General features: G+C 53.7%; 1 protein-coding gene across 1 annotated transcript in view; it reads right to left on the bottom strand.

The window, feature by feature from the left end:
- Positions 1–298: 298 nt before the first annotated feature.
- LOC130878680 (uncharacterized) overlaps positions 299–13379 on the bottom strand; it is a 98914-nt gene continuing 85833 nt past the window's right edge. Inside the window, 12 exon segments of the mRNA XM_057776742.1 lie at positions 299–340; positions 3243–3317; positions 3604–3713; positions 4307–4371; positions 4373–4392; positions 4667–4719; positions 5346–5446; positions 7977–8277; positions 9282–9351; positions 9819–9838; positions 9841–9928; positions 11724–11888. Coding sequence (XP_057632725.1) covers positions 299–340; positions 3243–3317; positions 3604–3713; positions 4307–4371; positions 4373–4392; positions 4667–4719; positions 5346–5446; positions 7977–8277; positions 9282–9351; positions 9819–9838; positions 9841–9928; positions 11724–11888 — 1110 coding nt within the window.

Genomic DNA, 13379 nt, shown 5'->3' with positions numbered 1-13379 from the left:
AATCTCAAACTGTAGGAAAAGAGAAGAAAAAAAAAAGTTGTACTGTGATGCCTAGAAGGAAGGCCCTACCATTTCCTGGAAGTGCCTGGGGTCTCTCTGGTAGCCCCTGGCCCCGATTAAAAGGACAGTCACTCTCCATCACCATCTCCCCACTTCGTAAGCATAGCGGGCATGGGCTGTGGTTCCCTCATACCATGGGACAGTGTGTAGGCACCAAGCACTCAACCACCCACAAAGATGCTTCAACACCAAGCAAGCGTCTGCCAAGGGCTCCTTGCCAACGGGGAAGACCACAGTATCATACTCCTCCAAAGGAAGAGCTGAGGGTCAGCACCTGAGGCTGTGGGAGCAGAGAATATGCCAGAGCCAGCACAGGGGGGAGAGAAAGCGTAGGTCATGCTGGAATTGAATACTGGGGATCCAGGCTGTGAAGGTGCTGCTGATGTTTGCCTGGTTCTAGAGCATCTGAAGGACGTCTCTGCTGACCTGAGGACGTCAAGCTGCTGAAGTATGGGCCTCCTGGGCACAGACCCCAAGGGGACTCCACACAACCTCTGGAGAGAGCGTCCTTCAGTTAAGCTGGACCCTTTCTTTCTTGATTGATTGAGGCAGGGTCTCATTAGCCTAGGCTGTCCTTAAACTGTGTAGCCAAGGGTGACCTGGGTTTCTGGTCTTTACCTGCTGAGTCTTCTCACTGGCTGTTTTTATTTTTAAATCACTGGTTCAATTTCCTTAGTAGTTCTGTGTGTGTAAATTGTTTATTTCATTTCTGGTCTTCTCTTATTAGTCAGTATGACTAAAAGTTTGTCTGTTTTGTGGACTTTGCTCATTTTCTATTTCATATCCCATCTTATTTCGGCTCAGTCTGAATTTATTTCTCCTAGATCTAGATTTGGTTTTCCTTTTCTGACAACTGAAGGTAGAAAGTTTAGTTGTTGGCTTCAAAAGTCCTTTGTGTGTGCATTTGTTGAGTGTGGAGGCCTAAGGTCAGCCTCAGGCATCCCTTCTCTGCCAAACACCCTCCCTCCCTGCCCCCCCCCCCTCCGCCCCCAGTAGAGGGTCACTGACTAGCTGAGGCTGGCTGGCCAGCTAGGGAGCCCAGGGACCTGCCTGTCTCCAGTGCTGAGGCTACAAGCCTGTGCCACCATGCCTGGCTTTGGCTGTTTTTTACGTTGGTCCTGGCATCAGCTCAGGTCCTCTGCTTGTGTGGTCAGTGCTTTGCCCACGAGCCTCCTCCCCAGCCTCCTCTTCACCTTTCTTTCTCCCTTTGTGCCTCAGCATCGGTTATCCCAGCAGATTCTCCCAGGTCAGCTGTTCAACTCTTCCATCAAATCTTTCCATCTAGTTCCTATAGTTTTTAATTCTAGACATTTTGTTGTTATTTTCATTTCCCTGATTGTGTATAGTCTAACCTTGATTTTCAGCTTACTGTGCTTACAAGGACAGCATTTAAATACCCTTGGAAGAAACTGAGAGGCTCTATTTCTGACAGGTCGGTTTCTGGGGCTCTGGCGTTCCTTTGTGGAGACACCCTCCTTTCATGGACAGAAGTAATTGCATTCTTTGTACATGTCTTAAGCATAAAGGACTTCCGTGGCTCAGCTTGTTGGGCCCTAGTTCTAGGTGTTCTCAACTGTGAGAAGCTGGTGGCGCTGTGGCCTGCCACCCTTGCCAACTAGAGTTCTGCCTCCAGCCGGATATCCAAACTACATCAGCATTCAGAGTGCAGAGTAGGGTGAGGCAGAAAACCTCACCCCAGCAGTCCAGGTGAATGGAGGCACACAGTCCCCCAGCAGTCCAGGTGAGTGGAGGCACAATGCAAACAAGCTCTGCCCTTTCCTGTTCACTTCCAGGGGAAGCTGGGCCAGGCAGCTGCCTTGACGTCTGCACAACGTGGAGGGGTGGCAGTGGGGCGTGGGGCGGGGAGGGCGACAGACTACTAAGAGCCTCGTAGCTCTTGATTTCTCACTCTGTCGAGCACACTAAGTCCTCATTCCACACCCTGAGTCACACCAGGTCACATTTTCCATTTCACTAACTTTCTCTTTGGCTGTTTTACATTTTAACTCGAACTTTACACACCTGACTCTTATATTACGTCTAGAAATTTCTTTTGACATGCTGTTCATCTTTGAATGACTTCTTTCATACCTTTAGGAATCCCGGGCTTCTGGGCACGCCTTTAATCTGCACTAGGGAGGCAGAGGCACGCGGATCTCTGTGAGTTCAGACAGCCTGGTCTACAGACTGAGTTCCAGGACAGCCAGGGTTACACAGAGAAACCCTGTCTCAACAAACAAAACAAAAAAGATCCAGGATTCAGGATGTGACTGTTCCAGGTGTATCCACTGCTGTCAACTGCAGCTGTGACTTCTAAGTTGGATCAAGAAGCAAATGTGCTGTCAGCTGCCACTCTGTGTCAGGGTCGCAGGTACAGTGTCACCCCAGAGCTACTAACACAGAGCTTCTGAAGGCACAAGGTTCAGAGGGTCCTTAGGGGCCTTGAGAAACTTGGCTTGACGGCAACCGTCTCCAAGCCTTTGCATCTGCGGCTTTGTGTGTGCTCATGTGGGAGTAAGGTTACTCTCAGGTGTTACCCCTTTAACCCTCAGGCAGTTCACTCCCTGCCCCCAGACAAGATCTCTCAGTGGCCCGAAGTTAGCCCACTTGGGCTTTAGCAGGCCTAAGCTGGCGGGCTAGTGAACCCCAGGGATTCCTGTCTCTGCTTCCTCAGCCCTAATGCGACAATCACTGCCTTACACCCAGTGCTAGTGCGACAAGCATGGCCTCACACCCATACTTCCGCTCCCAGTTCTGGGGGATTAATTAGCCCATGCTTGTAGGGTGGCATTCATCAGCCAAGCTGTCTCTCCCAATGGTTCTTGTTTGCTTTCTTTCTAAGAAACTGTATAATTTTTATTTTCATGTATGAGTGTTTTTCCTTCCTGTCTGTCTGTATACCATGTGTGTACCTGGTGCCTGTGAAGTCAGGGCGTCAGTTCCCCTGGAACTAGACTTATAGGCAGTTGTGACCATTATGTGGGTGCTGGGAATCGAACCTAGGTTCTCTGTAAGAGCAGCCAGTGATCTTAACCACTGAGCCATCTCTCCAGCACCCACACACCAGTCCAGGCGGATCTCACACTAGCTTTTCTCCTGTTTTCACCAACAGCTCCTTCTTCATAAGACTGCTCTGCACACACTTTGTTAGGGCTCTGTTCACCGTAGAACTGAGCGCCTACCATCCCGGCAGAAGCGCAGAGAATGGCGTTGGTCTTCCATTTGGGATGGGGCCCGGGTGAGAACTTACCACCACACTGCAGAGGAAAGGCCGAGGGCACAGAGTCCTGGGCACAAAGCGGATTGCAGCTCCATGGGGTCACAGGTATCCTGGACACACAGTCTGAGGAATGGGGCAGACAGGGTCCATCTGAAATCAATGCCAGCCCATCACCCGTGCCTGCTCATCACCGTGCCTGCCCATCACTGTGCCTGCCCATCACCGTGCCTGCCCATCACCCGTGCCTGCCCATCACCGTGCCTGCCCATCACCATGCACCTGTCCTCCACTGAGCCTAAGGGAAGGGTATTCCCGCAGTTTACCTGCCAGGCCCAGGCGAGCTCCTCCAGGCCGGCAGCTTCCGTGCCATCCGACAGCATTAGCTCATCATCTGCTTCTTTATTGTTGGTACCCAGAAGGCCAGCAGATGTACCTGTAGGGCAGGAGGAACCTACTGGGCTGGGAAAGCCTCCCTCTCCCCTCCCCAGGACTCCAGAGCTCCCAGAAGTGGGGGTGAGGGTGGGGGAGAGGATCCAAAGATGGTGTCTATGCCTTGCAGTGCTTCCCCCACTGGGCCAGTTAGCAAGCTTTCCGGGAACCTCTTGGGGGTCTAGTTGCGTGATGGGGACCTCATGAGAGCCGACTTCTCTCTGTGTGCACTGCCCCCAGGGAAGAAAGCCAACATGGGTCAGAAACCCTGGGCCAGATGTTGGCCCTGGAAACAGGAGTGAGTCACTCAGCCTCTGCTGGGTCATCTATAACGGAACAGGAACCACCAGGACAAGAAGTAGACAGCTGTGTCATACTAGAAAGGAGGTCAACAGTCACTGCCGCCCCAACAGGGAAGTGGCCAGTCAGCAAAGACAACCTTCGGGGTTATTTCTGCCTCTTGCCCATTGGCTTCTTCCCCACCAGGAACACCAACAACAGTGCTACTGCGAAAGGGACACATCACCCTCAGCCCTGAAGTCTGGCCATGGGGTAGCCAAAAAAGGCCCTTGTGGGCAGCACCGAGCCCCGACCCACCGTGGTGCCACAGGCCCAGCGTCAGGCTGCAGAGGCCTGCTGGCTCATCATAAGAGACAGACATCATCCTCGCGGCTCAGCTCAGCCTGGGACCCAGTGTTCAGCAAAGTAGGAGGCGGGTCTATATCCTAGCAGCTGTCCCGAGGCCTGTGGACCACACGGGTAAGGTCGGGAATCATTCCCAGCACCAAACCTTTAGAAGCTCCTCCCACTCCCAAGCACGCACCTTGGGATACAGAATGAGGCCACTTGAAGGGCCATGAACCCCAAGCCTGTGCGGCTCAGCATCAGAGAGAATGTTTGGGGAGTGAAGTCCTTGGCCGGCAGGAAGCTGCTGCAGCAGGGACCCAGGCCCCATACCTGCCTGCCCATCAAAGTCACCAGGTTCCTGGTAACAGCAACCACAGGGTAATCTGAGAAGAGGCCAGGCAAGCTCAACACTGAGTAAACCTGCCCAGGAACAAGTGTGTTCCCAAGTCTGGGGTCTCTGCATTCAGGAGTGCTAACCACACCAGCCTGGTGCTGGGCTTCCTCTGTAGAAGGCCTTGGGCTCAGATGCTGTGCATAGAGCCCACAGGAGCCAGCTGTGCTATCCTTTCTACTGCACACAGGAAGAAACTGAGGCTGAAGAAGTTGATACAGCAGTGTGAGCCAGATGCAGGCCTCCCAGGGCCTCCCAAAGGCTGCAGACACCGCCTCCCCAGCAAGCCTGCACTCAGCGAGCGTCCTTCCAACTCCAGCTGGAACCCGGCCTGCTCCTTCATGGCCCTCTGGGAGAAGGCTGGCCTCAGAAGGCGCCCTCGGCAGCTGCGTACTCCCCGTTATATTCAGGAAAAAATCCAAGGTCTGTAGCCCCAGATGACCTCACCAAGCCCAGAACCTTGTGGGACTGAGGGCTTGGCAGGCCTTCCTGTGGCTGCTTGTCATCAACCCCTTACTAGGCCCTTTGCCTCATAGGCACAGGGTTTCCCAGGGAGGAGGTGGACAGGTCAGGCAGGACTTAGGCTGGAAGGGCCTCCTGCGTAGATGCCTCCGGCACCCATAGAACTCAGCCAGCACATTAGCCTCAGGCAGCTGCAGAGTGGCTGCAGGAGTTTCTCCCGCATCCAGGGGCTCATCTCCCGCTGGTAGCAGAGGTTCCTGGAAGGGACACAGAGGAGCTGGACCCCCTATGAAGCTGGATGTCCCACTGAGCCTCACCGCCTTTCCCTGGCGGGTGGTGATGTCACATTAGTAGGCTATCCCCTAGAGAGGGCCTGCTTCCGTCTGGGAAAGTGTCCTCACAAGATGGACCAAGGCCCTGCAGTAAAGGCGTAGCTGTCTAATTTTTTTTACCCTGCTCCAGGGTGCAGTGGGGTGATGGGATGGGCACGGACACCAAGCAAGGGGAAGTCCACTCAGGGCACTGTGTCGCAGGGATACGAGCACAGTGAGACGATGCCGGATGGGCCAGAACAGGGTTCAGCCAAAGGGAAGCTGGGAAGGGGCAAAATGATCGCTGGGACTACTTCAGGCACGGAAGAGACGCTAGAACTTTACCAGACTGCGGAACAGAGCCCAGAAAACCCGGGGTTTGAAGGAGCAAGGAGGCAGCTAATGCTGGGCTATAGTAGGAAGGGGGATGAGCACTGGGCAGGGCCACCACAGAGCTACAGGAACAAACCTCCACTATCACAAGAGACCCCACTCAGTCCCATCTGCTGGAGCGTTCTTCCTACACAGACCCTGCCAGGTTAGCAGTTGTATCTCCATTCATTCTCCTAGGAGGCATGTCCCAAGTTTACAGGTGGGTAAACTGAGGCAGAGTAGGAGTCCAAGTAGGCCCAAGCTTTCCATATCCAGGAGGCACCATTCTGCCACCTGCTGGAGTAGGTGGGAACTGCAGGCATTCTTGGAGGCTCCTACCTGTGCGTCCTGTGCTGCCACTTGTCCAGGGCCAATCCCTCCTCACCCAACACCTAAGGTGCCAGTACCCTGCCTCAGTCTTCCAGAGCTGTGTGAGAATAATTCCTGTGGTTCAAGCTACCACATTCCTAGTTACACAGCATTGGTTACACATGTACAGAAGCCACTCAATCTTGTCACCATCTGTAAAGGGACCTCCATCATCCTTCTAGCTGCTGAGGCCACATACTTGGGAATCTTCTCTCACTCTTTCTACCACCGACCTCCAGCTGAGTCTCAGCTCTCCAGGCTAACCTTAAACACAGCTGTGTTCTGGCTGTCTCTCATCCCTTCCATGCCACCACTGTCTCGGCAACCACATACCCAGCCACATTGTCAAAATAGGGCCCTACCCCCGCCCATCTTCATAATCTATTCTCAACATTATCTGCTATGCCCAAATCCCCGAAGTCCCTGCAAAAGCCAACAAGGAGACCCAGTCCTGTATGTAAAAGCAAAGAGCCTTTATTTTATGCAAGTTTGCAAACTCGGTCTCTCCGCATGTCCAACATACTGGAATAAACGGAGAGCCCAGAGCTCAATTAGAATAGGGTTTTATAGTAGTAGAGGTGGGGGTGAGGGGTTTCTGAGGTTCAGGACCTCTGATTGGCTGACATTTGTCTAGGGTGTCCTGGTGAGTGTGCTGGCAGGTGACCCTATCTACAGCGGCTGGAATCCTGGGCATTTACTTTGGATGGTCTGTTCTTGGGTGGTGCTCAGGTAATCTCAGTTTGTGGTTCTTCCTGCAGCTAGGTATTGCTTCAGGGTAAACTACTGAGATTCGGGCCTCTTATTAAATTTATCGATGGCCGAGTCCCAGGTGATAATGGTTGGAAGTAAAGAACTTCCTTTGGGTGGCCTGCCCATACTTAGCTTATCATGGCTGGCCCCCACAGATGCACCTTTCCTTGGGCCAAAACCCTTGTTTGGTGTGTTTGCCTATCTCCAAGCAGGAGCCAAGACCCTGGGCCATCAGGATCCTGTCCAAGGCCTGCTGGCTTCCTTACTGTTCTCCAGACAGGCACCAAACAGTTCACTTGCCTCTGCACCGTTTGTGTGCCTACCCAGAATTCTCTGCTCAAAGGTCACCTGGGCCGAAATGCTTGCCAACAAGCATAAGGACTGGAGGTCAGAACCCCATATGAATGTGGGGTGAACATGATGACGCTTGTAATTTCTTTCTCAGACGGTGAGGCAGATGGTTCCCAAAGCAAACTGATCCATGAGCCCTGGATTTGATTGAGAGAGCCTGCCTCAATGAGTAAGATAGAAAAACAATAAAGATTATTCTATCAGCTTCAAGCCTCCATATACATGTGCACATATCTGTGGGCCCACAGAAATGTGTACCGCACACACAAGAAATGTGGATCCCCTTCTCGGCCAAACTGCACCATCACACACGCCCCTCCTCTTCAATCTACTTGCTGACCACGGCTTTCAGTAGCACATGCCACCAAACCATAGGCCAGGGACTGGGACCCTGCCCCTCAGACCAAATCCATGCAGCTGGCCAAGAATTGCTTTCCCATAGCTAAGGCTTTTGCAAAACCAAGTAGAATATGAACAGAGCTTTTGCAGAGCCTGAACCTCAGTTTCCCCTGTCAGAAGAGGACCACCTGTATGACAATGTTGTCCCAAGAGTGAGATGGGCCAGTTTCCCATTGCTGTGTCCTGCCGTGTAGCAGGAACACAGAACCCACAAGTCCCCGTGCCCCCCACTTACCTGACTGAGTAACTGTACATGCTCCATAAGGGTTTGCAGAGTCGCCTCAGTGCCCAGGAAATCTCAGCCCAGGACAGTGTATGGTGGGTGGCCTGGGTGGGGCAGGGACAACCATCAGAGCCAACCTCAATTAGTCCAACCCCATCCCCACCCTGTCACACACACCCTCACCAGCTCCAGGGCAGCCTGAGCAGCCAAGCCTGTAGCCACTGCCTGGCTTCTTTAGCCCCCTCTCACCAGACCTCATCCAGTGACTGCAGCATCACCTCCGAGTAGGCCTCCTTTAGTGTGACCAGGGGTTCTGCAATAGGTAGTCACCCTGAGTGAGGCCCCAGAGCTCCTGGAAGCAGATGAGAACCTCTATAGTGTGAGCCGGGCAAGCCAGCCATGCCTAACATCCCAGGCCTAGAGGACATAGAGCCTGTGCCCTGGAGTAAGGGATGGGTAGAAATAAGGGAGGGTACATTAGGACTGCTGACCTGGTTGCCTGGAATTGGTGGGAAGGGCCTGCTACCTGCATTGTGCAAGTGTGCCTCCCAGCTGGAAGACTCTGTGACAAGGCAGGTGGAAACCCTGTGTCCCTACACGGCACTTCCCTGGTAAATGCTTCCTGTGGGCATTAAAGTTCAACCCAGGGGGAGTTGATGGCATCCAGTGTGACATGTTGAGGCTCTGGATGCTGCATGTAGGGTTCCTGGACTTCAGTCCAGCCCCATGCCCCGTAACCAGCTCTGCTCTTTACCCTGTGCTGCAGTTGACAGTCACAGCCATTAGGACACCTGTGTGTTCCTGGCCCGTCACTGACACAGGGACTCAGGCATAGCCAGTTCTGAGCTAGAGGCAGAGGCAAGTCCCCAATGCTTGCCTTAGTCCTGGACAAGCGCCTCGGGGACTGAAGGAGGACCAAGAGCGTTCCTTAATTGTGGGGAGGCCAGGTTCTTGGCTTGCTTGGGGGCAGGGTCCTCAGGGCAGGGCTGTGTGCTAACCAGGACAGAAGTCTTACTGGAGCTCATAGACAGATACCCAGTGGTGGCCCCGGATTCTCACAGCAAGGCTGGGTGCATGAGAGAAGCCAAGCAGAGGGCAGATGAAGCTTGGGCAGCAGACATTACTTTGGAGCCTACGAGGATGGAGAAAGCATGTCAGAAGGGCAAAGAGGCTGCAGGAGCCCAAGAAATAAGGTGAGTGGGGGGGTCTAAAGAAATTAGACTTTCATTCTGACTGAGGCAGTGGTGTGAGGACAGGTGTGCAGGCCTGGGGACCCTGGGCCAGCATAGTGCAGGGTGTGCCCTCTCCTATACTCACGGTCCAGCTCATGCCGCAGCTGCTCCAGGTAGAGAGGCAGGTGACCAGTCAGCATTTGCTTGACCTGACCCTGGCCCCACAAGGTGGACACGACCTGGCCACCTGCCTAAACAGCGCCTAGCCCCACCAGGCACTCTGCTGCTCTATCCAGGGTGCCCACCAGCTGTACCTAGGCAGGAAAACCAAGGCAAGATCAGTGGGAAGTCTACAGAGACAGCACTCTCCAGCCTTTTATGCCAGGGCTCGAGAACTGGGGCACAGGCCAGAGCCCCCCCACACACACATGATGCCTTAACAGGAACTACCTACCAGGTTCTGGAACCCTCTCACCCAGGCTTGTGGTCCTCTCTTCCAGCTGGGCTCGCACCTGGGAGCTGTCATCCTGGACTGTGGGGCAGAGGGACAGGCGAGAACTGGAGAAATGATCCTCTTAGGGACTGGAGGATGTGCCTGTTACCCTAAACTTGTCCACTCTGATTTTCTAGGCACTGCTGCACTCGCCAAGAGCCAAGAGCCCTCCATCCCAGGCCTACTTACCTCCGTGTGGCTCAGCAGGGGCCCTGAAAGCCTTGTACAACTAGGAAGAGGCCCTGGTTAGCTGCCTGCAGGGCCAGGCATCCCAGTGGCTGGATGTGCTGCTCACTGCTCTGAAGCAGGGCCTCCCCCTCCACGGCTCTCTTGTCTCACACTCTTTTTTGTTTTCTGGAGCCTGGGAGGGACTGAGGTTGCATCCATGCCTTCTCTCTCCCCAGTTCCCTACACAAAACCTCAGGCTGTTAGGGTTTAAGAGCCTTGAGCTGTACCACTTAGGTGATCCCTTCTCCTGCTCTAGTTAAAGCACCCACGTTTTTGAATGAACTGGAACAATGCCAAAGGCTTTAAGGTCCCAGGGGAGGGACCATTGAAAATGACCAAGAGACTGGCAGAGCAACTGGGAGAAGGGAGACACTCCCGCTCTGGCCACTGCCTGTATTCTGTAGGCTAGATCCTGCAACTCAAAGCCGTGCAACCTTAAATAAGGGTATCACCTTCTCTGAGCCTCAGCTTCTGGCTGTAATATGACATAGATCAGCAGAAATCAGAGGTTCCATTGAGTCTTAGGGTTGAGCTTCATCAGTCTCTGATATCTTTGCCGTGGTGGTCAAGGAAAAATGAGGCCACAGTGGGATAAAGTAGACCATGAATGCAAAATGCTGCGTTGCTGAAGGTGGTACAGACCAGGGGCTGGGCAAGGACTGCAGGGCAGCACTGTAAGCCAAGGACAACCAGGAGCCGCTTGGAGCTAGCGTGGCTGGGGACCTGACAAGCCAGCCTTCAGTTTGTCCTCAGCGCCGTTAGTTACGGCCGAAGAACAAGGACCCATCAGCCATGGTTGGCTTGGGTCTGTTCCTGAACATTTTCTTCCTCTGTTTGTGAGCCAGAGTGGGGTAAGGAGAGTGGAGGGTGGGGACCACATTTGGGTGCCTCCCAAGTGCTTGCCCTCAGGTCGTACTCTCTGTCTCTAATTCCAGGAGTGGAATCAAGCACCAGTTTGTAGCTGGGCAGTGCAGGCCTGGCTGTAAATGAGGAAGTGGCAGGCCGAGAGACTGAGCCCGATATGAATGGCCATGGCCTCCGGGCATGACCCCACCTAGAAATGTCATCTGTGATGGCTATTCTTGGCTATCAACTTGACTACATCTAGAGTTGACTAAACCCAAGTGGCTGGGCACACCTGTGAGGAACTCTCTCTCTCTCTCTCTCTCTCTCTCTCTCTCTCTCTCTCTCTCTCTCTCTTCCTCCTTTTTTAATTTTTAAAGACAGTATCTTTTTCTGTGTAGCCCTGTCCTCTGTGGACCAGGCTGGCCTCAAACTTGCAGAGATCCACCTGCCTCTGCCTCCCTAGTGCTGATTAAAGGTGTGCGCCACCACTGCCCAGCTCAGGAATTTCTTTCTTAGGGAAGATCTACTTTGAATCTTTTGAGGGGTGTGATCCACCTCTAATCTGGCGTCTAATCTAACCTGCTGGCAAGTCCATTCCTTCACTGGCATTAGAGCCTACTTCTTCGGGATTATGGTGTCTACTGAAGACGCTGAGACCTCCAGCCTCGTGGACTGAGCACTTACTGGGTTCTAGGACTTTCCATTGGTAGAAAGCCATTGTCAGGCTAGCTGGACCACAGCCTGTGAGGCACTCTAACAAGTTCCCTTTCTATAGATTCATTCCATCAGATCTCTTCCTCTAGAGAACCCTGACTGATACACCATCCTTGTCCCATTTGAGAAGGACAGACTCTGACTATTGTTTATAGGAAGGGAAGGAAGGACCATGGAGTAATGGAGGAGCCAATCTGGGGTCTGGACAATAAATATTCCTGAAGTTCCACTGACAGCCATTAGATGGCAGTGCAGCCCAGGCAGAGGGGCTGCTGGCATGGAAACTTGGAGGGATTAGACATCTACCTCCAGCTGCACAGAGAAGTCAAGTGCGTTAGTTCTGCTGTGGTTGTAGGGGGTGAGGCTAAAGTGCAGGCCCTGGTCAGGGTCTGGAGGAAGACCCAGCTGGCATTCAGAATGCAACAATAGTGCACCCTGGTCCAGACTGTGCTTCCCGGAGAATGAGAGGGCCTGAAGGAAGACACAGGGAAAATGGCTTTGTCCCCACTGGATTTTGGCCCAAGCTGTGATCCCTCCCTGATGGAGGAAGGTCATTGGTTAGTTAATAAAGAAACTGCTTGGCCCTCATAGGTTAGAACATAGGTGGGTGGAGTAAACAGAACAGAATGCTGGGAGGAAGAGGATGTAAGCTCAGATGCAGGGCAGCTCCTCTCAGGCAGACGCGAAGAAGCAAGCCGCCAGGTCAGACATGCTGAATCTTTCCTGATAAGACTGGTGCTACACAGATTATTAGAGATGGGTTGATCGGGATATGAGAATTAGCCAGTAAGAGCTAGAGCTAATGGGCCAAGCAGTGTTTAAAAGAATACAGTTTGTGTGTTGTTATTTTGGGGCATAAGCTAGCCAGGCGGCCGGGAGCTGGGTGACAGGAACGCATCCCGCAGCTCCTCCTACACCTCCCACCTGGGTTGTTGTAACAGGATATGCAGGTGGCAGGCCCTACTGCCCCACCCACAACCTTCTTCAGCAAAGCCTGCATGGGGGCCCGTGTGTGGGTGAAGCATGCCTGCACAGGTGCCCTGTGTGAGTGAAGCATGCCTGCACAGGTGCCCTGTGTAAGCGAAGCGTGCCTGCACAGGTGCCCTGTGTGAGCGAAGCATGCCTGCACAGGTGCCCTGTGTGAGCGAAGCATGCCTGCACAGGTGCCCTGTGTAAGCGAAGCGTGCCTGCAAAGGTGCCCCGTGTGAGTGAATCATGCATGCACAGGTGCACGTGTGGGTGAAGCGTGCATGCACAGGTGCCCTGTGGGTGAAGCGAGCGTACACAGGTGCCCTGTGTGAGTGAAGCATGCTTGTACAGGTGCCCTGTGTGAGTGAAGCGTGCATGCACAGGTACCCGTGTGTGAGTGAAGCGTGCATGCACAGGTGCCCGTGTGGGTGGGTGGAGCGTGCATGCACAGGTGCCCTGTGTGAGTGAAGCTTGCATGCACAGGTGCCCGTGTGGGCAAAGCATGCCTGCACAGGTGCCTGTGTGTGAGTGAAGCATGCCTGCACAGGTGCCTTGTGTGGGTGAAGCATGCCTGCACAGGTGCCCTGTGTGAGTGAAGCGTGCATGCACAGGTGCCCATGTGGGTGAAGCATGCCTGCACAGGTGCCCGTGTTTGAGTGAAGCATGGCTGCACAGGTGCCCTTGGTGGGTGAAACATGCCTGCACAGGTGCCTGTGTGTGGGTGAAGCGTCAGGTGCCTATGTATAACCCCTGCACAGTGCCTGTGTGTGACCTCTGCGGGGCCTGCAGGTGTCCTGAGACCACTTGTAAGCCCTGCTCCCATCCCATCTTCCTCCAGGCCCCGAGCGTACAACTTTGGTCTGTCCTGTTTTCCTCCACTCTGGACAGCTCTCCAGAAGAGTGGCATATGCCTCTCACTCAGCAGATGGATAGATGGGTGGGTGGGTGGGTGGTAGGTGGACAGCAGGAGGGTGGGCGGGAAGGCAGGTAGGT

The sequence above is a fragment of the Chionomys nivalis genome, chromosome 7 (genome assembly GCF_950005125.1).
Source record: "Chionomys nivalis chromosome 7, mChiNiv1.1, whole genome shotgun sequence".
Classification (NCBI taxonomy): Eukaryota; Metazoa; Chordata; class Mammalia; order Rodentia; family Cricetidae; genus Chionomys; species Chionomys nivalis.
The sequence above is the reverse complement of the archived record's forward strand: the minus strand, read 5'-3'. Positions and strand labels throughout refer to the sequence as shown.